This window comes from Seriola aureovittata, chromosome 5 (assembly GCF_021018895.1).
Source record: "Seriola aureovittata isolate HTS-2021-v1 ecotype China chromosome 5, ASM2101889v1, whole genome shotgun sequence".
Classification (NCBI taxonomy): Eukaryota; Metazoa; Chordata; class Actinopteri; order Carangiformes; family Carangidae; genus Seriola; species Seriola aureovittata.
The window spans coordinates 3,123,233-3,149,232 of record NC_079368.1 but is presented as its reverse complement, the minus strand read 5'-3'; the positions used below and the strand labels follow the sequence as shown (position 1 = coordinate 3,149,232).

The following is a 26,000-nucleotide window of genomic DNA, read 5'->3' as shown; positions in this document are numbered from 1 at the left end:
ACTGTAAAAACACTTATTGACTTCATAAATCAGCTTGTTTTGGACTTTGATGAATCATATTGTGTCATTTCCATTCAGTACACATATCATAAGTGTGTTGAACTTTGCTAAAGTAGAACCTCACTTTCATGTTTTCACCAAAGAAATTGAGCTATATTAAGACAATAACTTCGTCAAAAAAAACCCCAATTAAAACTATGAAATTGTGCTCCCATTTTGATGATTTGATTCAAGTCAATTTCTATGTTTTTATCATTGTCCCTGACATTTCTTTTTTTCACATATTTTATCTTATTTATTTTATTTTATATACTGCTATTTCTGTTTTATGTTATTATTACTTTTATTATTATCTCGTCAATGTGTGTATTTTGACCTATATGTTTTTGAACTGAGCTGCTATTGTGGTTATTTATCTTGTTGTTTATGTGGAATTTTTTTCAATAAAGAAAGAAGACAGAAAAGAAATAAAGAAAAAAATAATAACCCAGTACTGGAAAATCGAAATACTCAATACATTTTGAGGTCCTTTGACCCCGCATATGCCGAGGGAAAATACCACTGGAAAATCCCTGCATTTGTATATATGGTTTATCAAAAGCACTTTCTTAACACACGCTATATAGAGAGTATTTAATTTTTTAAAATTTCTTTTCACGTTTGTGATGAACTCGCTACTTCTACAACATAGGCTTTATTTTGAAAGTTTTAACGGAAGTTTAACGTTTTGGTGTGACGCTGGAACGGTGGCTGCTTTTTTCTTTCCAAAGGAATGTCGCTGCTATATCTCTGTTGGGATGGAGGTCTGACAGATATTTTGAGACAAAGATGTCGGGACAACAGTTTCTTATCTCATTACATAACCGTGAGTATTTCTAGCTGATTCCACCTGGAAGAAGACATCCAGTCTAGCTGCCGTTTAATGTCATTTAGCATAGAGGGGGAAAAGCTAAGCTAATATCGGCTGGATAGCTAGCTAGAACAGAGCCAAAGGATAACGTTACCTTTTAAACCGGGTAGGTAACAAACCGAGCTGGCTCATCACTGTTTGAAGCCTGTGTTGACCTTGACATACCCTTTAGAGATTTTGGCTTTTTACATTTTTTGCCATTATGGCTTAAAAAATACGAGAAAGCTCTGTCTTAACAGGCGCTAATAGCCTGATCAGCTAATGCTAGCTGGACAACGTTATAGGGAAAATGCACTGTTATTATTCCAACATTACATAATTCGGCGTTGTATTTTAGCTGGTTTCTCCTTTAGCTGAACAAAGACACACACTTTGCTGATAATGTAAACTGGAGACAAAGACTTGATATTGAATAATGTAACACTTCCTAGGACACTGACAGCTCTCATTAGGATTTTACAGGATCATGGAGACATGCTCTGATACACACCTATAAGCCCTTCCTTCATATATCACTAATATTTCACTCATGAATAAATGAGCTATTTAATAATTCGTTTGGTGATGGATCTACTGCAAAAAGTATCACCTTGCCACATCATCAGATGTAGCCCCACATTGTGCCTCTCATGTATTGCCATTACGTCGTTTTGTTCGACACACTGTTTTTTATGAAAATATGACATAAAACAATTAATCGATTAATGGTTTGATAGCTAACAATATAACATCATAAACTTAAATCAGTATAAATAACAATAATAGAAATCCTTTGGTGGAGTAGGTGGTATATTGTTTCATCCATATGGTTCGAAGAGTCTGAGGTATCTGGAAATTATTTCAAAATCAAAACAGCAGGATAAATAACCTTGTGTCTTTTTCAATGATCATTGGGTAATTGTTTACATAATTAAATGGATCTGGCTGCACATTCACCCAGTTACCAACCATAACTTCTTTATTCCTCTGTTTTTTCATAGATGATGCTCAAAACAACATGGTAGTTACATCCACCACTGACTGGCGAGCAAGAACATTCAGTCAGGTTTGAGAGATCAGCGGCTGAATTCAGAGTCACTATTTAGTATTTTGGCATCAGATTTTCTTCTAAGCATGGACCTTTAGATTCCTCAGCCATCAGGATACACTTTTACTCTTTAACTTCGGTTGTTGTGGGACGAATTGTCAGGGAAGTTCCACTGTACTACCACTTGTTTCTGAACAAGCTAGTGAAGCCTCGTCAAGATGTTTTCAGCGCTGAAGAAGCTGGTGGGATCTGAGCCAGGGCAGTTCAGGGAGAAGAATATCCCAGCTGGCATGCAGTCGATGAACCAAAGTTTGCAGAGACGCTTCGCCAAAGGGGTTCAGTATAATAGTAAGTAATTCAGCCTGGCGTCATACATGTCTGTCCCCTCTATAACTATCAAATGTTGCTTTTTAGTTAAGTCATTAAACTGTTATCTGATTAAAATGAATCTACAATGTCTGTCTCACTCAAGTGAAAATAGTCATCCGGGGAGATAGGAACACTGGAAAGAGTACTTTATGGCATCGCCTGCAGGGCAAGAAGTTTGTGGAGGAGTACATACCGACTCAGGAGATCCAAGCCACAAGTATACATTGGAATTACAAAAGTAAGTTATAACCCATTGAAAATGATGGCTTATTTTATCTCATCACCACTGCTTTGATTATGTTTGTGTTTTGTTTCTGGTTTGTATTTGACATTTGCTGTTTGTGCCTTGGTGATTTATTTCAGTGGCTCCATATCAAGGTAAAAAAATAAAAAATAGACTGCATTTGGATTTAGCTTCATCTAACTGAGTTCTAGAGTAGGTGTCCTGTATTTGTGTTAGTGCTTCCACCACTACGTTTTGTAGTGTTTTTAGTTACTGGGTCCATATTAGAGTCACTTAACAGCCTCTGGATTTCAGTTCTTTTTACTCTGTGGCCCAAGAACATGAATAATGAAAACACTCTCTCTGTTTCTCTCAGCTACTGATGATGTGGTCAAAGTAGAGGTTTGGGACGTGGTTGATAAAGGTGAGTGTTGAGATACATGGAAGTCACACATGCCAGTCTCTTCTGAGGCTGACCTTGCTCTGAGAAGTTCAGAGAGTCAAGAGTATTTGATGATATCAAATAGTTGCACGGTTACGTGTTTGTTTTATCTGTCCTCAATGTTGATGTTGTCTTTGCACCTCTCTCGCACTCATCTCAGGCCAAAAATATCCTCTCCCTGAAGGTGTAGGTGAGCGCCACTATAGTGTGTAGAAATTAAACTGGATTGTGTGCTGTGGGTTTGCCCTGCCTCGTTTTACTCTTATCTGATTGTCAATATTCTCAAGGTTTGGCTATTCCCAGGTTTGCTGTGTGGCTACATGTGACAGATTTTTTTTTTCTTTTTTTCCTTTTTTTTTTGCGCTGTGTATACATAGAGCCTGAGTGTCTTGAAGTGTTTTGAATATAAGCTCCGAGATGCTTTTCCATAAGAAAAGCACATGCACTGCTCTGCTTACTTTACTCATCATAAAGTAAAACAACAAACTGAGCTGTAGATTGTGATCTTTTTTTTTTTTTCTTATCAGCTTGTCTAAATGTAATACTTTTGATTTGTCTTCTTTCAGGCAAAGGCAAAAGGCGTGGAGACAATTTGAAACTGGAGAATGAGCCCCAAGAGGTGACTATCACATGACTGTCATGTGTTCAGAAAAAAAGGCTGACTTATAGTATGTGGGTCAGTAATGGGATTAACCAAAGAAGTCTTATAGGGTGTAAATAATCAAAATTACAAGTTGTCAAAATAAAAGTATAATATATATATATATATATATATATTTTAGATATATCGTGTGATTAATCTGGTTGTTTAATGGGAATATATGTGTGTTGTAGTCCGATGAGGTTGCCCTGGATGCAGAGTTCCTGGATGTGTACAAGAACTGCAATGGAGTCATCATGATGTTTGACATTACTAAGCAGTGGTAAGACTCCTCTGTCTAAACTGTTGTCCTAGCACTGTCTCATCAGTGAACTGTAATGCTACAATATGCATGGACAGATTAGGTTTCAGTCAGTCTGCATGTGGCTGTGCAACTGAGAACCTCCGGTGGCGGATCTTTTTATTTTATTTCCTGTCAACAGATTTACCATACAATTAAGCAAGTGCTTAAGACCACCTCAGTATACACAAATTAAGTCGATATCAAAAATTTTCTGACTGAAAAAAAAGGTGTGGGCTGAGGGCTAAGCTTCCATAATTTAACCCCTTGAACTGTCACACATCGTACTAAATCATACAACAGATTATATCCCCTGAGTGGATATCTGTTGTCCCTCAATGAAAACAACTCGTTAATACAGTTACTTTAAACATCACTTGTAAGGTTTTAAATTCTACAAGGTTCTTAAATTTCAATGTATTTGATTTAATAAATAATGAATTAGTTGGCTATTTATAATCAACTTTATTAACAATTCTTATGGCTCTTTTTTGTAATGTAAATATGCAATTGGTGCTGGTTTTCAAATGTATTTTCCCACACACATTCTGTAATATATGGAACTATGAGTGTGCAACATAGAATAAAAAGTAAGTTATGATTCAGGAAATCCTTGGTTTTGAGCAGGATTGCACTGGATTTGGACAGTTTTGATTTGATATTGGTTACGTTAGGTTTCAAACATAGTTCATGGACTTTTATCTAATTTATTTTCTCGCACTGTCAATTTCTACATCATTAATCTTAAGATTTACTTCAAAATTTGTTTTATGATATCAAACACAATGAATTTTGTTTTCCTTAGATTTCCTTAGACAGTTTGTTCATGTCAAACCTCCTCTTTAGGGTTTCCAATTCCCTTTCAACTGTATCCAAAAGTTAAGAGAAGCGGATGTCCGCCACTGAATGACTGATCATAGTTCAGTGATCATACTTCCACTATTGAACAGCAGAAGGCCATGTGACTGAGTTGGAGTTTCCCCATTGGCTGTTGCTCTTTCAAAATGATTTGGCACAAACTGTTTCTATTAGGGGGGGCATTTACAGCACATTTAGAGACTTTTCTAAACAGACTGTGTATAAACTTGGTACATGTCTGGACCGTTTATGAATGCCAACTGCGGACTAAAGGCTACACCCCTTGTTACGGCAGTCTACCGAGCCGCTTGAGAACTGCAGGGAAGCGGGGAAGTGCTTTCAGTTTACTCAGCCTTGCCTCCATTACAGCAAATTATTCCTAATGGAGGCACAGGAATAACTAGACATAAGACAACAAGCAGAGAGAGAGGGAGGGAGACAGAGAGAGAGAAGTCATCGCAGATCTGATTAGCTAGAAACAACAGAAACACCAATAATGCGCTGTGTTCCAGTATTTATTTTATTCAGTATCCACTATTTCATACTTGTTCTGTTCCGAAACAACAGCAACTGAAAAACATGTAAATGAAAACTGCTTTATTGTGAATTCAGCTGTATTAAAGTACTGTATATGTAAGCATAGAAACAAACGGATAAAGGGCCGAAACCAGTGACAGGACTGAAGTATGTTTTCTTCACCCACCCACAAATCTATGCTGTGATATTGTCAATTGCAGGACATTTAACTACATCCTGAGGGAACTGCCCAAAGTACCCACCCATGTGCCGGTGTGTGTGTTGGGTAACCACAGGGACATGGGCGAGCATCGTGTCATCCTTCCTGATGATATAAGGGACCTGATTGCTGGACTGAACAGGTAGATATTAGCATGCAACTAAATGGTCAGATGTTAGAGATGGAAACAAAAACACTCACTCCGATAATTCATGTTGAAGTTGTATAGTACATAATAAGTACATCATTTCTCAGACGTGCAACAGCTGTGGAATCTGATTTAAAAATGGACAATGAATTTGAAAATTATCTATATATTATTAAGGCTGCATAGTTTTCCCTATAGGCTGCATCTGCAAATAACAAGACTGCATTGTGTGATGAAGTATTGACAGACAGAGGTGGCAGAAAAGAAAAACTAACGTGTGAGAGATGGAAGAGTAACACAATCTAGGAAAACAGAAAGTGCACACACATTTTTCCAACCCTATCTTCAAAAAAAAAATGCAGCTGACATTCTGTGAGTAAGTGTTCTCAACTTACTTAAATCAAGTTTTTAACCTTGTAAACATCCAAATGATGTTTTTACTATAATACAAGACATGATGAGCGAAATAATCATCAGCACCATGACTGAGTGTTTCCACCTTGAACTGCAGTGAACCAATCACAGTCTCATGAAAACAGATTCAGACAGACAAGGTTTCATATGTCACAAACCTAAGGAACCAGTGTCAACTTGTGGGGACAGGGGGCGGGACTAAAAAAAAAACCTGAAACCTTGTCAGTACAGAGAGAGAGAGAGTTAGCATAACACAACCACTAACACAGTTACAAGCTAACAAACAACACAAACAAATAAAAGATGCTAACTACGCTAACCGCTCTGATCCGTCTGCTCGTCTCTGATTCTGGTCTCAGACTCCTCATCTGAGTCTGGGTCTGACTGAGGCTCGAACATGTGGCTGAGTCTCTGTGATGTCACATCCTCTAACCATCTTGATGCTCACTGCTCTTTCACCAGAAAGGCCTGATTTAGAATTTCTTTAGAATTGATTTAGAATTTAGGAAGTGTAGATGAGCTTCCAGCCCCAGTTTCCCTTTTTTCTCATTTTCTATGTGTGAAAACCATGTTAAACAAAATATTAAGCACAGCAGAGGATTTTTACAGAGTTTAAAACATGTCTGGAGAGGAACTTCGAATTAATAGGTTAAGTGTATAAGGTCAATCAATAGTTTGATTGTTCCCACTCAACATTCTTTCTGATACTAATTCTTTGTACAACAAATCAATAGCATGTTCCAGATCATATTATAGATTAATAATTTGTTTCCCCAGATTAGAAACATAGATAGCCAGATACCTGCTTGGCTCTGTAAAAGGCCAGAAAGTCCCTGCTGCCTGACCACACAAATGTCCACTCCTTAAACAGTAGCCTCAAACAGTCACTATAGTTGTTGTAATAAATAAAAAGTTAGAAATGTTGTAATAGATTGTGATCTGAGTAAGAGATTTGGGTCCTTGATTTGGTGCAGTTATGTAGCTGCTGTAAAAATTGGCCAAAAATGACATTTGATTACTCCTCAAAAAAACACATAGGCTTGAATCATTTGAATATCTATTTTTGCACATTACGTCCACAACAAGATACATAACTACTTGTATTGGCGATCATATGGGTGCATATTTCCGAGATGTGCCATCAGGTTGCTAGTGCAATTTTGGTATGGGATGGAATTAACTGTAGCTAACATAGTCACAAAATGATACGTACTAGAGGAAAGTTTCCCAGCACACAATTCTTCAGACCCTGCTCCCTCTGGGGATTCATAGCTGCAGACTGTTCTGAGGGTCCATGCTGGTCATTACGTTTTGCCTCATCAGTGTGGCTCCTCTCAGCTTTACAGTACTTTTAAAGCTTATTTTAGGTCATTACTGACTTCTGGGCTGTAATCTCTAATGTGTTTAATCTTGTCTACAGCCATAGTAGGCAGATATTTTCAGCAAAAAAGGCTCTGATAACCCGACGGTAGACTACCTGCTCAGCACTAAAAACCTAACAGACAAAGTTAGGCTGGTGACCTCAGTGGACCTTTAGCAGCGAAAGAGCCAGATAATTCCCCCAGGACTTAGTGGAGATCAAAAACAGAGCTTTAAAGAGAGGAACTATTCATCATCAGGCGGACACAAACATGACTCCAAATGAATTAATAGTGTTGCTCTGAGTTTTCTTTAACAACTTAAGGTGATAATATGTCAGTCAGATGTCGTATTTAACCCTCCGGTCATGTTCACCTCCCGGCCCTTACTTTAGTGTTCCCGGTCAAAATTGACCGGTCTGTTTTAACTGCTCTTAAATTAGCACAAAAACCATTTTTCACCACCAAATTTTTATTCAACATTCTTTAGCTGTGAACAATGGCTCAAAGTAGTGTTTAACATGAATTTATAGAATTAGACATAAAATAACTGCAGTGAAAATACAAATAGGCACTGAAAATGTATTACAAAATGTACATGTAATGTAAAAAATAAATGGAAAACCAAAGATCCCTCTGCATCCCACAGACTTTTTGTAGCCTCATTGTTTGAGTGATATACTCCTGCTAAAATCAACAGACCTATGTAGGATTGGAGGTCTATCAGGTCGAAATTTCTCTCCAGGTTGGAAGCTGGACTTGATGTCATCCACACGAGATGTAGCATACCGTGTTGGCCCTGACGTCATCTTTAGATTAGATTAGATTAGATTAACTTTATCTATCCCACAATTGGGAAATTCATTTACCACAGCAGAAAATAAACATCTATAGAATAAACATCGGAAATATGGAAATATACAACAAAAATATACCAAATATACAGTAATAATACAATATACACAATACACACGATATGTACATGAAAAAGTGCAAGTTTGCACATAGTCAGGAAGTTGTGGAGTCTGACAGCTGCTGGAATGAAGGACGTTGTGATCTGAGCGTCCCAGCGTGATGTTGATGTTTTCCACTCTCGCTCTACTTCCTCTGTCCTGGGTGGATGAAGACCAGAGCAAGTGTCCACTCTTGGACTGGAATGTCTCCTCAGGTGCCTGTTCTTCAGGTGCCTCTCCCTCTCCATCTGTTGACTGGTCAGTCTCCTCAAAGTCTGGATCAAAATCTGTGTTGCCTTCCACTTCCGAGACATCCTCCTCTGTCTCTGGTTCAATTTCAGTCCTCAGTCCATCATGTCCAAAAACCTGGACCAGAACCTCTTCGACAGAGAACCGCTTGGTCAGTTGCCTACTCATTGTGCTCAGAGTAAAAGGAGTGCAAGGCAAACATCAAGCTATATATATATGGGGTCCGTGTGAGGATGATACATTGATTAGTCTGGAAGGTGCGGTTCACGTGGGGGATAGGCACAAAAGTGCGGGAAATAGATGGGTTCACATAACAGACACCTGTCTAGTCTGTGTGAAGATATGATACGTTGTTTCATCAGGAAGTTGGTTCACGTGGGACGATCGGCACATAAGCGCGGGAAAGAGATGTGTACCCGCAAAAGACATTGTTCAGTCTGAAATGTGTGAGTGAGTGAGTGAGTGAGTGAGTGAGTGAGTGAGTGAGTGAGTAAGTGAGTGAGTGAGTGAGTGAGTGAGTGAGTTGGGGTGGTCTGTATGAGGATGTTTTCTGTCTGATGGATGAATATAGTCTGGATACCCATTCATTTCCTATGGCGGTCACTTTTGACCGGGAACACCACAGGTGTAACAAGGTTGATTAAAACACTCAAAATTCAATGAAAGAGGTGATCATCACTTTTATATGTTAAAGTGCATAGTGTGGAGGATATCATAAGGCCTTGAGGCAATCAGATGTAAAACACAATATTTATGAGTGTTTTAAGTTGTAAATCGGTCAGATTTGACCCGAACACGACAGGAAGGTTAAAGCTTGTTCTGCTTAATTAGTGCAGCTCCAACATGTCAACCATTTTAACCTTGAAACCACTCTTATAACAATTAATGATCTTGCTTTAACTCAAGTTACTTGTGTTTTACAGACCAATGGGATCATCTTACATCCACTATGCTGAGTCTTCTATGAAGAATGGGTTTGGCTTGAAATATCTGCACAGATTCTTCAACATCCCCTTCTTGCAGCTACAGGTTTTTTTCATTTGCTTCATAAACATTTTGTTTTTACCTAGTTTTTCCAGGCTGTGCTGGTTTAAATTAATGTGCTTTTGTGATTACTACTTTGTATGCAGAGAGAGACCCTCCTGAGGCAGCTGGAGACCAACCAGCTCGACATGGATGCCACCCTGGAGGAGCTCTGTGTCCAGCAGGAGACTGAAGATCAAAACTATGAGATGTACCTATGTTTTTTCTTTTCTTCTCTGCATGCATACTGCTACACAGAGCCCCTAGAGTGACATGAGAAAAAGCTTTACCTTCCACAAATTTGCAGTGCACACCAGATTATGAATTGTGTTAATTTCTGGTGAACACCTTTGCATATGTCCACTCGGGCTCGTTACTGCTGGGAACACACTATAGACTGGCTGCTAATGGATACATTTCCTTCAGCTTCTTCCTCAAGAATGCATTGGTGCAGTTATTGCTCTTGACTCTCAGCTAAGTTTGGCTGTAAATTGTCAGAAGAAACAATTCAAACATTTACAGGTGATAGTGGATAGAGGTACTGCCAGTATTTCAGACTCAAGATCAAAACCTGGTATATGGCTGAACTGTATATGGTCAGTGTGTGAAAGTGAGGATGTATTTGTAACCACCGACTGGGCCTGAGAACTGAGTTCTCCGTTCAATATCCACCGTGTCTGCGTCTTCTAATGTAATACCATGCGTCTCCTTCTTTCCCTCTTTCTTTCTGTTGGTCTTTGTGTGTCAGCAGAACGAAACAGTACAGGGGAGAGAGTAGAGAATATTTAATCAATCACGGATGGTGTCGTTTTGACAGATTAAAAAACATACAAATAAAATGTCAAAATGAGTCAGCAATATACTTGTGCTGCTGTTATATACCAGGGCAGCCTGCCCAAGTAAAGTCAATGTGTGGGAAACCCTGGTGTTATGTTTAGTTATTCCTCTGCCACCTTTAATAATGATACATGTAATGGATGTAGTTTATTTACCGTAATGAAGGCGAGGCTCAGTGAACTGGAAGCGCCACTCGACTTCCCAGCAGCTTCTGAGCGGCTGGGTGACTGCTCGTAACGAGGTGTAGCCCGAAGCAGACAGTTGGTTCATTCACAGTCCAGTCATATACTAGCTTTATACCCAGTCTTGTTTGAAAAAAAGTCTCTAAATCTAGCAACAAATGCACCAAGTTGGCAACACTGCATCTGTAAACATGTTGTGGTCCAGCCAAAAAGTACAGATCGACATTTGTCAGGGCAGTCAGCACTGAATCTGTAAAGTAATTTAACCAACAAAGACAACTTCCATCACAAGTTACTGCAAATTGCTATCAACGACAATGTGTTCCTCTTGACAAACACATTTGTGAAGTTGTTTTACACACGCTGTGTATTTATTTTTATCCCAGAATAAAACTGTTAGTTTATCTCTCAAAAAAGTACCTATCACAGGACAATGTCTAAACATTGTCAAGACAATTGAAATGATCATGTGGAATTTACTAAATCAAGAGTGGGTGGCATTTATACTCTACAACGGTGCACTGTATTCCTAGCCTCAGATATTTTTCGAAGTGAATCACAGTTTATTCATTTTATCTTTTGTGATTTCTGCAGTTTCCTGGAGAACTTGGAGTCTCGCAGTAAGAGCTATGGCTCTCCTGGTCCAGCTAACGGTTCCTCCTCAGGCTCTCAATCCCCCATCGTCCCTCCCAGTGGGGCCTCCACAGGCAGCTCCAGCCCCAGCACCCCTCAGCCTCCCATCCTCTCTCAGATGATCCCGCAGTCACCATCTGTGTCTGCGTCCTCCCCTCCACCTCCCTCAGCAGCGGTTAGCGGGGCAGCTTCACCTACTGTTGAGTCAAAGCCATCAGCCCAGTCTCCTGAGCACCAACAGTCCTCAGCTGCATCTGGAGCCTTGGCCCCCCAGAAACGCAGCTTCATCTCCCGTTGGTTTGGTTCATCACCTGCTGCTGATGCTCCTGTTTCTGCACCAGGTGAGTGTCCTCTTTACTGTACTTAAGCAAAAAAATAGTTGACCAGCAAATCAGTAAAGAATTTAAGGAAACTGCTGTTGCAATAATTGACAAATACCATTATTTAGTACCATCAGTCAATAGGAGAAGTCACTTGAGATTGAAAGGGATTAGTATTGCTGTGTAAGAAGTCTGATTCCCAGTCACCCACAACTACATTACAGCAACTGCTGCTCCCATAGCTTGCAAATAAAATCGATCTTCAAAGCTGACCTAATCTGTGGTTAGAACAAAATTGAGCAAATCATTTAGGGATGACTTTGGGGGATATGATAAAGATTTGACAAAGCTCTGGCAATGGCCTCTAATTCTACATCCAGAGTGGTCAAAAAAATGTTTAATTTCTATCTGATATTCATTTAACTGCTTCAAACGGTCTTTGGTATCTTTTAGAAAAAATGGCTGTTTGATGACCAAAGGTTTAAGATGACGCACGACAATTGATTCATCTTGATACATCACAATCAATAGGTTTTATACGGAACAACATACAGTGAGCCCTCCACATTGTCGAACATATTAATAAGGAAGACATTTGTTCAAAGTTTCCTGGCACAGATGCTTAGGCTTTTGTTTTCTGTTGGATGGAAATGTTTTGGTTTGGTAAAGGATTTATACAACGTATAAAGACACTACCTATCCCCACCTGCTATGATTAAAACTAATGGCTAATGTCTCTTTAATCTTAAAGTTTTATGAAGGGAAAGGAGGAGGACTCTCTTTATCCTTTTTATTGAACATCTGGCCCAGGTTAGACAGGAGAGAGGTTTGATATTAGAGGAGTAGAATATAAAATCAGAATCTCAGAATCAAAAAACCTATGCTCAGGTAGTAACTGTGTGAGGTAGAATCACAGTATGGACAATGGTGCGAAAATGAAAATGTGCAAAGTAGCTCAACAGTACTGATGGAGATGTGCAGAAAGAGGGGAAATTGTATGAGTGAATGCCACCGGAAGGAAGGACTTCCTGTTGCATTCAGTGGAGCACTTAGTCATTCAGTCTCTGGCTCAATGTGCTCCTCTGATTAACCAGAGCACTGTGTAGAGGGTGACTCCAGGTGTCGGACCTGAAGTCTGAGGTGTCCAGGGTTAAAAGAAAAGGGGATAGGACAGTCCCCTGTGGAGCTCCAGTACTGCTCACCACTGTGTCTGACACATAGCACTGAAGGCACATATGCTGATGATGTCCTCTGAAGTAGTCCATGATCCAGGACACCAGAGGAGCGTCAACCTGCATGGCAGTCATCTTCTTCCCCAGCAGGAGGGCAGGCTGAACAGTGTTAAAGATGCAGGACGCATCACAAAGCAATGATTCTGACTGCGCCTCCTGGCCTGTCCTGTGTGAGGACAACACTGGAGAGGGCCATCTTCGGTAGTGGAACCAATGGACACAGGAACCCTATCCAGATGTAAACTGAGGTTAAAGAGGCGCTGGAGTATGACACACAGCTGGGGGGGGGGTGAAGGCCTTGACCACCCATCAGTGATGGTCCTCGTACCTCTCCAGACCTCCCTGGTGTTGTTCTGCCACAGACGCTGTTCCTGCTTCCTCCAGGTTTTTGTAGACCCTCTCAACTACCTTTTGCTGACCTCATCCAACACCTCACACCTGTTTTTGTCCAAAGCTTCTTTTTGTGTTGATTTTTAAAATTGTTTTGAAACATGGGGAAATGTGATGGGAGTTTTTTAACATTACAGTGAAGATTTGAATGAAGTTGAGTTTTTTCATTATTCTCAAATACATTTTGGCTCATTGTTCTCCTCAGAGGACCCTACTGCACCAGTGTGTCCTGCTAAGGTTCAGAGTGTGGATGATTTTGTGCCAGATGAGGGACTGGACAAGAGTTTCCTGGAGGACAGCCTGCCCACAAAGACCAAGGTGCCGCAACCTGCACATGCTCCAGCTCTGGACAGTGACAGGTGAGATGTCTGCATGAATTTTTGAAATTTAAACTTTTTACTTTTCTTTGATATGTCATGATATATAGGTTATATTTACTTTTGAGAATTTAGACATATGCATTTGTACATGTCATGGAGATTCTTGTTTCAGCTGCATTGCATAATAGCCCACAGAAGTAGACCCTCTCTCCATGAGTAAAAGTTATTTCTCTGTTCCAGTGATGGCGAAGACAGAGGAAACCCCATGGTGTCTGGCTTCCAGGATGAGCTCGATCCTGATGACACTAAGCCCAGCCTTCCCCAACCTAAGACCCTGCCCCCCAGTAAAGATATCACTCTAACTAGTGACGAGGAGGAAGGAGTACCAGCAGCCCACACTATCACACAGGACCAAGACTTGGACAGTGAACCTGAGCTGAAAGCGTAAGTCTTATATATCAAGTGTTACTATTAATTTGCCTACCCCATCAATGAAGGTGGTCTAGATAACAGAACCACAGAACTGAAATGAAAAACTACACGATGGGAGGATTTATTGCAGAACTGTTGTATTAGACTGCATTAGTTTTAGAAGGGTTTTCCTAATAAACCGCCAACTGAGTGTAATTATCAATTGTGTGCATACGCACATTAGGTTGCATTAAGTGCAAGGAGATCAGGTCAAGAAGTACAGTGAGCATTCATAGTAAGAGCTAGTTAGACTTGGTAGGTTCTTAGAGGTAGAGGAGGTACTCTCACTTGTAAGTCGTTTTGGATAAAAGCATCTCCCAAATGAGTGAATGTAAATGTTAGAGATGAGTGTTCAAGAGAAAAGGGGATAGGACAGTCCCCTGTGGAGCTCCAGTACTGCTCACCACTGTGTCTGACACATAGCACTGAAGGCACATATGCTGATGATGTCCTCTGAAGTAGTCCATGATCCAGGACACCAGAGGAGCGTCAACCTGCATGGCAGTCATCTTCTTCCCCAGCAGGAGGGCAGGCTGAACAGTGTTAAAGATGCAGGACGCATCACAAAGCAATGATTCTGACTGCGCCTCCTGGCCTGTCCTGTGTGAGGACAACACTGGAGAGGGCCATCTTCGGTAGTGGAACCAATGGACACAGGAACCCTATCCAGATGTAAACTGAGGTTAAAGAGGCGCTGGAGTATGACACACAGCTGGGGGGGGGGTGAAGGCCTTGACCACCCATCAGTGATGGTCCTCGTACCTCTCCAGACCTCCCTGGTGTTGTTCTGCCACAGACGCTGTTCCTGCTTCCTCCAGGTTTTTGTAGACCCTCTCAACTACCTTTTGCTGACCTCATCCAACACCTCACACCTGTTTTTGTCCAAAGCTTCTTTTTGTGTTGATTTTTAAAATTGTTTTGAAACATGGGGAAATGTGATGGGAGTTTTTTAACATTACAGTGAAGATTTGAATGAAGTTGAGTTTTTTCATTATTCTCAAATACATTTTGGCTCATTGTTCTCCTCAGAGGACCCTACTGCACCAGTGTGTCCTGCTAAGGTTCAGAGTGTGGATGATTTTGTGCCAGATGAGGGACTGGACAAGAGTTTCCTGGAGGACAGCCTGCCCACAAAGACCAAGGTGCCGCAACCTGCACATGCTCCAGCTCTGGACAGTGACAGGTGAGATGTCTGCATGAATTTTTGAAATTTAAACTTTTTACTTTTCTTTGATATGTCATGATATATAGGTTATATTTACTTTTGAGAATTTAGACATATGCATTTGTACATGTCATGGAGATTCTTGTTTCAGCTGCATTGCATAATAGCCCACAGAAGTAGACCCTCTCTCCATGAGTAAAAGTTATTTCTCTGTTCCAGTGATGGCGAAGACAGAGGAAACCCCATGGTGTCTGGCTTCCAGGATGAGCTCGATCCTGATGACACTAAGCCCAGCCTTCCCCAACCTAAGACCCTGCCCCCCAGTAAAGATATCACTCTAACTAGTGACGAGGAGGAAGGAGTACCAGCAGCCCACACTATCACACAGGACCAAGACTTGGACAGTGAACCTGAGCTGAAAGCGTAAGTCTTATATATCAAGTGTTACTATTAATTTGCCTACCCCATCAATGAAGGTGGTCTAGATAACAGAACCACAGAACTGAAATGAAAAACTACACGATGGGAGGATTTATTGCAGAACTGTTGTATTAGACTGCATTAGTTTTAGAAGGGTTTTCCTAATAAACCGCCAACTGAGTGTAATTATCAATTGTGTGCATACGCACATTAGGTTGCATTAAGTGCAAGGAGATCAGGTCAAGAAGTACAGTGAGCATTCATAGTAAGAGCTAGTTAGACTTGGTAGGTTCTTAGAGGTAGAGGAGGTACTCTCACTTGTAAGTCGTTTTGGATAAAAGCATCTCCCAAATGAGTGAATGTAAATGTTAGAGATGAGTGTTCAAGAGATTCTTTAAGGTAGAGTGGGATGCCCCTGCTCTGACAGACTTTGGTTCATCTGTAAGGGTTTCACTGTGTGTGAAGGGAGGCTGGTCAGAAGGGCATTGCAGTAGTCAAAGCCTGGTCTGGACCAAGAGTTGGGTTGCATACTGAATCAGGTGAGGCCACATATTACAGTATTAGGACCACAATGAGGAAAAAAAGGAAACAGAAATTTTGGGAATAAAGTCATAATATTACTAGAATTGAGAACAATATTTTTTAGGAATATTACAAACAACCAATAAAATGGTGAAAGGACAGTCAGTGTCATCCTGAGCTGCTTCTGGCAGCTGCTGTTTGTTTGTCTAACTATAGAACAGACTCAGTTTCTTCACAATGTTTTCAATGTCATGATCTGATGATGATGATGATGCTGCTGCTAATGAGCCAAAAGATGAAGTATCTCCTTATTTGTGAAACCTATGCTACCGTAGAACTTCACAGGATGCTCCACGTTCCTCATTTTAAAGCAGGTTAACTCTGCTGCCAATATCAAGGGTGGAATAGATCCTATTTTGGCTTTTAGCATATTTTGGATTGGTAACCCTACCAATTAACCATATTTTATTTTACTAAGGCCAAGTAATCTGCAGTGTGCCCGATTACTCAATTGTTTATTAGGCTAGACACTGAAGTGCAACATATACTGTTTATGAAGTGATAGCAGCTATTTCCATCCCAGTCTTATTCTCTTTTCTTGTTGATGTTGAAATACACCAAACACAAAATTGTTACATCCTGTTTTGTTATCAGTTGCATTGTAGTGTTTTATCTCAACTTCATTCAAACAATTCTCTCAACTTCTCATGTCAAAAAAACAAAGTCATGACTTCCATCTGAAGGCAACTTTCTTTCCTTCGATTTCTTTCCATTGTGACCAGATTGTTCCCATACTATCCAGATTCCCAATCACAATTTACACTACACTCAAGTTGAGAGCAGTGTATAGACATAGCCTGAGCTGTGACTCATGTAGATCTCCCACATACAGTGCTGTGTCGTGACTAGATGATTTACATATTCAAGCTGTAAAGGCCAATGTAACCATGACAGTTGCTGACTTCCAGTGGTCTGTGGGATTTTTAGAAACTTTGTGTACACTGCTGCAGAAAAACGGTAGATTATATTGATAAAAAAAATTTTGAAGCAGAAGTTCATAAGTGAGTAACGTTAATACATAAGGAAGAAATGTAAAAATGAATGTAATATATATATCAATTAAAATACTAATATATTTAAGGTAATTAATTATCTCCCTGTTTCAGGCCTGTGGTGCATATCACAAAACCAAAGGTGGCATCTAAAGCTCCAGAGCCCAGAAGCCAGACCACAGCGCCCATCTCCCTCACTTTAATTCCAGCAGTTGAACAGCCAGCCCTGCAACAAGGCAAGAAGAAGGGAAACACACCCAAAACTGAGGACTCTGATACCGACCCCGAGGCCCCTGTCGCCCAGCAAATGCTCTCTTTTGTCATGGATGACCCCGACTTTGAGTCGGAAGCTTCAGACACACCAAAAATAGCAAAGGTAAAGTCGAACCCATTCACCATCACGGCAGATTTAGTCTGAGGTTAACTGAGTTCACAGCTCTCTTTACTGCTGAAAGCCTGGACTGTTAACTTGTGTGTTGGTTTTGAATCAGGCATTGAATCAGTCATTCAGTCAAATGCTCAGCATGATAAAAATCAGGCAGAATACTGACATAGTGGCTCATATTAGTAAAGACAGTGTAATGCACTTCTGTTATACTGCCATCTCAGAAGCCTTTATTTTTCTCTTTATTTTCTTGTGACAAGTTTATTTTTGGCTGCCCCATTCTTTCTAGGATACATTTCCAGTTAGGGACGAGCTTCTGTCTGATCTCTCTGACGATGACATGCAGTTAGCCAAAGTGCCAGAACCTATGAAGCCCACTGTGATTTCCTTCAAACAAAAGGACGACACTGACCTGTTTGGCCTCGGCATCCAAGAAGAGGCTCCCACAGCCAAGGACAGCAGTGAGGAGCAGGAAGGTAAGTCATGAAGTGTCTGTTGATGTGTTTGTCTAACTGTAATTATCAATTCAGGCTCAATTCACATTTTGCAATTTCATACTAGTATCCATGAAAGGAGCTGTTGCTGTTGTTCTGATGAGGGAAACACATGAATTGATGTGATTCCAATTCTTGGTGCCATGATTATTGATTCAGAATTGATTCTTTATTGAACAAATAGAAAAGTGGGCAGTACATCAGGTAACCGATCAGACAGGAAAAAAAGGATGCAGTACACAGCTTGTTATTTAAAGAAGTTGCTCTTTTTCCTGACTCAGAATGAATTAAAATATAATGTACTCACCATGGCCACTAGAGGAATGACTTGTGCAGATACCAAAGTTGTTGGTTCTGCCTGGGTAGCGCACTGTGCTGTTAATTATGTTCTGTCTTTACCAGTGGGGAATAGCTTATCTGTCGCAGCGCTAGCACCAGGTGAATCCATCATTATCTACCACGCTGTACAGCTGCAGATCTTCTGAAATAAAGTAGGATACGGACTGAGTTATTTCCTTCATCTGATCAGAGTTGGCTGCAAGTAAAGTAGTGGTTGATCAGCTCGTTCAATGCTCCAATTCAATCCAGGTGATGACGACAAAATATTCATAAAGTATGAAGTTAAAAAACAACACATAAATATATAAACAACACTTAGCTTCTATGAAGATGAACTCTACAGCAGATAACTCTAGTGTGTGAAAGCTGTACCTGCATCACTTTTGTTTGAGTTCTACCTTTTTTATTCCATCAACATAATGTTTATAATTTGTGAATTGATTCAGTGTTGTAGATGATAAGGGTTGTAATATGTGAGTGTTTTTTTTCTTCATATGTTGTGCTCGCAGCCTTCCCCCCCCAAAAAAGTCAGAACAATTCTCTGTAGACCAAAAAACAAAGAAGAAGAAATACAACAATCGTTGCATATATAGTTACCGACTACATTTGTGATGCCTGGGTGTTGGTGCATTTTTTGGAATATATTTATGCCTCTGCACCAGCGACAGTCAGAGCCAGAGGCATATTGTTTTCGGGTTGTCCATCCCATTCTCGTGAATGTGATATATCAGAAACGCAAATGTCTATAAGGATAAAATGAAGTGATGATATTTTATATCCAAATGGTAAAAGGACAACTTCACTGTAACATCATCATTTTCTGCAAAAACACTTCTGGCCATTATTCAATGCTGTAGCTCAGGAAGAGAAGATTGTGACCATATTTCCTGCAACTTGACTGGTTGGTGGAGGGATACAGCCACGAGGTGGTAATTCTAGTTTGTTTTGAATCATTGGAGTTTTGAAGCAAAAAAAAAGGGTATAAAGTTGCTCTTTTGGTGTTTTCATCAAATGGTTGAAAAGTCTGTTTTTTTTCCTCTGAACGATTCATTTTGTTTGTTTTAATTTTTTGACTCATAAAAAGACTAGACTTTAACATATTTAACTAAATCCACTATTGACCTCTTCAGTTATACATCACCATGGTTACTGTATGTATCTGCTCCTCTTTCAGAGAAAGAAAGCAAACATTCCTCTAAAGAGAAGAAGAAAAAGAAGAAGAAAGGCAAAGAGGTAAAGAAGTAGTTGTTGTTCTTCATCATATTACATACTATATGTAGTAATGTGTTTAAAGGTTAGTAATAACTTCTGTCCTTCCGCTGTCAGGAGGATGACAAAAGTAAGAAGAAACACAAACACAAGAAAAAGGAAAAAGACGAAGTTGCTGAAGGAGACGACAAAAAGAAAAAGAAATCCCGGACCAAGAAAACAGATGTGGATGAACTGGAGGACTTTCTGGGCGGAGGAGCAGGTTTGATCAAAAGAGATGACGGTGATTATGAAGAACTATAAAGGCCTCTGTTTTATTAGGAAATGGAGCCACTGATCAACAGAAAGGCACATGGTCATTCAAAAACTCCTGGATCCTTGACTTGTATGTGCATAAAGCAGCATCTCCAAGCCATACGCAATACGCAAGGCTACTGACGACACCCAGGTAAAATAACCAAGGACTCTGGTACCTGTATGTTCCTTCTGTTTGATTTCCCCATCTGCACTACTGCTGTCACCTCCGCTCCAAACAGTAAGAAAAGGCAGGGACACCCTCATGTTCTGTAGTGAGCTATGACATAAAATTTGATTGGTGTAGCCACAGATTGGCTCTTTGTACTTTGATATGTTGGCTGAATATTTTCTTTGATTTGATACACTCTGTAAGTGATCCACTCCAAATCAACTGCTGTAAATAGGGTTATTATTTTGTCTGAATGTTTGTGTGGTTCGTGTAATAATTGAGAGCATGCTCACAGTGACGACTGACTCTTTGGAGACTCCATAGTGTAGATCATTTTTCTCTTCTCTCATTTCGGCTGAAATGGTTTCAGACAGATCCTTGTCCAGATTTATTCTTTTGTCTCTAATTATGAACAGTGAAAAATTCAGAGTGAGTAAATTAGGAATGTTGCCATTCAGCAACAAAGGAAATGGCTTACCCTTCTTCTTACTCTTGGAGTATGTCCACACTAAACTGGCTTAATTTTAAAATGCATCTTTTTGTCTCTTTCTGCTTTTTGTCCACACTGTTTTTATCCAACAACGTAGCTTTTTGAAAAACAGTATCCGAGCTCTTGGAAAACCATGTTTTAAGCCTAAAAGGTGGCAGCAAAGTCAAGAAGACAAATTTTTGTCACCTCCAACAATCTCTGTGATCACTTTTTAAATTGTTGCTATAGCCAATCACACACTACAGGGGTTATCATTAGGCTGTGTTTATCCTGATTTTGGTCAGTCCTTCTCATCATAAATAGTAATTTGAGAAAAAATCATTATCATTTGGAAGTTTTTACAAACTGCAAATAAGGACTGAGTTATGAATTTGACTGTCTTAAAAACTGGCATTATAATGAATATCCCGTCTGGATACGGAAAAACGCAGTATGTTGACGCAGTATTCCAAAATGTAAATGCACAGAATGCTGTTGGGTCGGCCGCACTGCATCTGCAGGGGATCATACTCGGCTTGTTTGTGGATCTCAACCTCAGTATAAATGACATCTGTACAGTATGACCACCTTGCGAAGAAATAATTGTCCAGTAAAGTCACCAAACTCTGTCTCTTCTACTCACAAGCAATCCTGGCAGAAGCTGTAAGTAGCAGCTGTAGCTAGCAAGTCTTCCCTTGGAAGAAGTGATTTAAAAAATTGACAACCATCCATAGCACTCCTTCTTTTGACTGACTGTTTGTTGACAGGTCCGCCAACATTTCTAACTAACTTGCACTTGTATTTGGTGAGGATGATAGGCTTGCTAGCTTGATTTGTCTGTGATTTGAACAGTGTCTGTATGTTGCACATTGATACTGAGAGATGGTACTTAAAGGATAACTCCAACTTATTTCAACTTGGTGTATTTCTCATAAATGTGGTTATTGTGGGTCTATGGGTCATGTTAACTTTGCACTCGTCACCTCATCATGGATGACCTTCAGGGGATTGAGGCAAAACAGAGTTTATATTGGGACAACCAGGCTCAGAGTCTAAATGTATACACAGAATGTAGACGCTGGGATCATCCATTATGGGGAACCTATATGGATCTACATGGAGGGGCACTTGCTGGATGACCTAATCATTCTATTTATGAATATTTCTTTACAGTGGATCCAGGAATATAACCAAAAGCTAGTGTTTGCTGGTGGAGACACATGTTGTAAACCCTCACACAGCATATTACATGTTGTGTTGTTTAATTTCATATCTGGGCAGCTGAGCGTTTGACCAGTCGGCCTCTATCTTCTGTCAGTTTTGGGAAGATGAAATAAGTCTTCAGGAGGACAATGTTGATAAGCGCTGCAAAACCATTCCTTGTAGTCGCACTGCTGGAATTCCTATCATCGGTGGAGATATCTGAGATGTCTTGATTCTGCAGCAGAGGGTTGTTTTTCTGGATGGTCCTGCCTGTTTGTTTCAGCTCATCGTCTGTTTACTCTGGTTTGGATAAATGCAGTCGACCACCGCAGGGAAATGACTCGTCCTCATAATCCTCCACAGCACAATTCTTTATTGAATTTAGTTTTATGAGTTTCCTTATAAGACTGTATAACAGCAGTGAAAGTCAACCTCTCACACGTAAAAAAAAAAAAACTGGCGGTGCGGCAGAATATGCAGGGGGGTTAGGTCAGCCTGCAAGTTGCCCTGGATGTGATAAGTTGGCCAATAATGACTGTTACTAGCAGCTGTGTTTAATGACTTACTAGCAGCTGTGTTTACTTTGGGTCAGACTGAGAGACAAATGTTTAAAATGATTCATGTGAAAACATGTTTATTTGGAAAGCTGTAGGATGCTTGTGCTGGTTGCACCAATATACACTGTTTTCCCCGTATCTGAACAATGGAGTGCAAAGTTAGTATTAGCCATGAGCTACAAAAGTCACATTTATGGGAATTAGACCAAGTTGAAATAAGCTGGTATTAACCTTTAATGAATGGGAGCTGTGTGTGTTTGTGCATCTTTTCTAATTCTAACTCTAATTATTAATATGTATTGTGGCTTAACCTCTGAGTCTGTAATGTGTGAAACTGAGTATCAGAGAGAAACTTAACTTTTAAGTTTAATTCCAATTTGGCAGTGACGGGGAAGTAACACTACTTAACGCCTAAAAACTGTTTAAATGTCCACTTTCAGGTTTGTCAAACTTTTTATTTGTATATTGAAAACCTAAAGATTTTCTTTGTGTACTCCATCCAAGATCAAATACCTGGTCGCAAACAGAATAAAAGTTTCACAAATGTGAAACTGTATTTTAAACTATCTTTAAAATCTCTCAGTAAATCTAAAATCTAAACTCGGTTTGTGGTCTGGATAGAGAAAAAGTTCTGAAATCACAATTTCTTGTGTTTTCACAAGTAGAATAAAGTGGAAATGTGGTGGTTTTTAAGAAAGAATTGGCCTGTTGTCTGGTTTCCTAGTTTTCATAAAACGGTTTCCCAAATCTGCTTTTAAACTGCTTTAACTAGAATGTCTAAGTCCCCTTCACAGCAACAGTGGATCAGAATAGAACGGCATCTTCTTCTCACGGTGTCTATATTGTATTGTTAGTATCATTTTTTATTGTTAATATTATCATTTAAGTTTTCCATAACTTTCCCCTTAACTGCCAAATCAAAAGCTAACGTCAGCATCACCTTTTTCTGCACAACTGTAATTGTTGCGTTAATAGAAAGGTCGATGTGATTCAAAAGAGAGAGGGATCAGGTTAGTCCTATGGTTTCTACTCTAATTACAGAGCCACAGCTTAACACGCATGTAAAGGCGACTTCCACAGAGAGGAACTTGCTAGTCTAGAGAGTGATCATCATCTGACTCACCAGCCGTGTGTCATGGAAAGTGTCCTGGAAAATGATCAGCCTGCCCTCGCTGCCCAGTGAGACCATGTATTGCTCCAGGTTCATTTTTGAATCCTAAAGCTGTGTTTACATACAGAAACATTTGTTGTTGGTGCTGTCGGGTGCTGGCTTATACTGGATGTAGTCTTGGTGGGAAACTAACAACAGACACTAAGCAACACTTTCAATTTTATAATATCATCCACTGGTCAAAATGGCTGAAACAAACTATCTTCTCTCCCCGTTCACTTCACTTTTCCTGGCCTTCCTTTCTCTGCCACATGCAATAGGCTATGTACAAATTCTCCTCATGTTTTCTGCAATTGCCTTAATGGAGGTTATTACAAGGGAATCACATGCCGCTATCCTCATGAACCATTATATTAAGTGTTCTTAATGTCAACAGTTTAGTAGCTCAGTTGGGTTAAACAGAATATGTCATCCTTAAAGCCTGTTGTAAGGTTGCACTGAGTCAGTACATTTGTTTGGCTTTTTTTTTTTTTTTTTTGGACAGCAAAACATCATAAAGGAGTATGATGGAATTATGTTGAAAATGATCTGTTCGTGCAACATTTCCAAAAATTTCTCTTTGTTTTATTCTTGTGTTATTTATTGCTTCTGTTTTGTTTTTTTGTTTTGTTTTGTGTCTGAGTTTTTGTTTGCGATTTGTCCTGAAACTGTCCTTAGCAGTCAAACAACATCATGCAGCTTTTTATGGCTTTTTGTTGTTCACATTCGTGAACTTTCTCCTGTAATACATTCTCCAAACGGTTTAATTCCACTGCTTTTAAGGAAATGTACGTGGTGATATGTCCTGCTAAACTTTTACCTTCATTTCTTTTGTCCAATGCCTCAAATTGCCTGCTCATGATAGACAGAAATGACATATAGTATCTTCCATAAAATGCATCATCAAAATGTTTCAAATAAGTGAAGCATTCTTGCATCTAAGATAAGTAATGTGTATTTTTAGACATGTTTTGACAAGTGACAGGTTTCATACATTTTCCATTTCCCATACATACGGTTACACTGTTGGTTTACAAAGACATTATGTTTGATATTCCAAAGTTGAAACTATGCAGCATTGATCCTGAATACTGTATGCTGTTTTTTTGTCTTCTGTCATGTGATTGAGGATAAATGCTGAAAGCAGTTTCAAAGCAAAGCATGAGACTTAAATGTACAGTAAAAAGAGAATGTATAAAGTATATATATAAATAGATATATTTGAAGAGCTGTGTTCCAAGATGATATACAGTATACACCATGTGGAAACAAAGCTCCAGTAGGGAAATTATATGCACAAGTACAGTCACTTATACAGTTTATTGGTGCACCTGGCTGAAACTAATGCAGAGTAATCCAACAGTCCTGCAATAAATCATCCTTCATGAAGGTTAAAATGCTCAGTGTTTGTTGAAACTGTTAAAGAGGTGTTGACTCATTTTAACCGCTGAATTGTATTGTGCTATGTTGACAAGTGTTTCTGTGATTTTAGGGTAAATCACAGAAACTCCTCTTTTCAACAGCACCACAAACTAAATGATACATATCATATCATAATCATACAGCTGAATCAGCACCTCTTTAACACAGTTTCAATAAAAACTAAACATTATAACCTTCGTCAAGGGAGAATTTATTGCAGACTGTTGTATTAGTGTTAGCCAGGTGTTCCTAATAAACTGTCGACTGAGTGTATATAATAGATATTGTATTTCAGATACTGTTTCCACATGGATGTATGACATTTTGGAATGAAACCCTTCATATATTTTTCACCCCATGACATGTTCCATCTTTACACTGTGTGAGTTTGCCTATGTTTGGTTTGTCCAATAAATGCAAACTTATTTCTTCATAAAGGGAATTTCATGTCTCACTTTTTGAAAGAATTTCACCCACAAAACATGAATTTGGAAAAACATTTCAGCACCATGTCATGGTCCATTCTGTCTTTTTAGGTCGTCTGTCCTTCTCTCCTTCTGTGTGAATATTATAGCTCAATGGTGAAGGTCGCATTGAACTCACGAAACACGGTTTTGGCCCTCTGAACACAATATCGCAGGAACTCCTCAAGGAAATCTCTCCAAATTGTCACTTGGACTCAAGGACTGATTGGTTAGTTGGTCTGTAGCTGGACAGTGACCCCTCCTGCCCTGTGTGGAGGAATATCATCTCATTCATTAGGGGTTTTTGCTTTAATTTGTCCCCCATCTGTAGTTTTAAAGGCACAGCAGAGATGGAGCATTATGTTCAATTCTTACTTCACAACACATTTGGCAAAAATCACATATCTTTATATGTCACATTATTTTACATACCGTGACATATAAACACATACCCAAATTTATAAACGAAACTGGTTTAGCTAAAAGAATGTAGCTTTTTTCTTTTTCTGCATAATTTCCTGATTCACACTCCAGTCCAGTGGTTGGCGGCAATGCACCAAAAAGCTGGTTTGTCAACCGCATATAAACGTCAAAGAAGAAGAAGAACAAACTCCACGTTCCATTTCAGTGGGAGGCGGTAATGCTCC

General features: G+C 39.6%; 1 protein-coding gene across 1 annotated transcript; it reads left to right on the top strand.

The window, feature by feature from the left end:
* Positions 1–733: 733 nt before the first annotated feature.
* Positions 734–25,331, top strand: rabl6b (RAB, member RAS oncogene family-like 6b). The gene is made up of 17 exons (XM_056376402.1): positions 734–865; positions 1,891–2,285; positions 2,410–2,544; positions 2,906–2,953; positions 3,132–3,161; positions 3,538–3,590; positions 3,806–3,894; positions 5,508–5,648; positions 9,552–9,657; positions 9,759–9,862; positions 11,265–11,644; positions 13,451–13,604; positions 13,806–14,009; positions 17,310–17,571; positions 17,870–18,056; positions 19,588–19,646; positions 19,740–25,331. The coding sequence occupies exons 2-17, from the start codon at positions 2,156–2,158 to the stop codon at positions 19,923–19,925; spliced, it is 2,268 nt and encodes a 755-aa protein (XP_056232377.1). The 5' UTR covers positions 734–865; positions 1,891–2,155; the 3' UTR covers positions 19,926–25,331.
* The last annotated feature ends 669 nt before the right edge of the window (positions 25,332–26,000 follow it).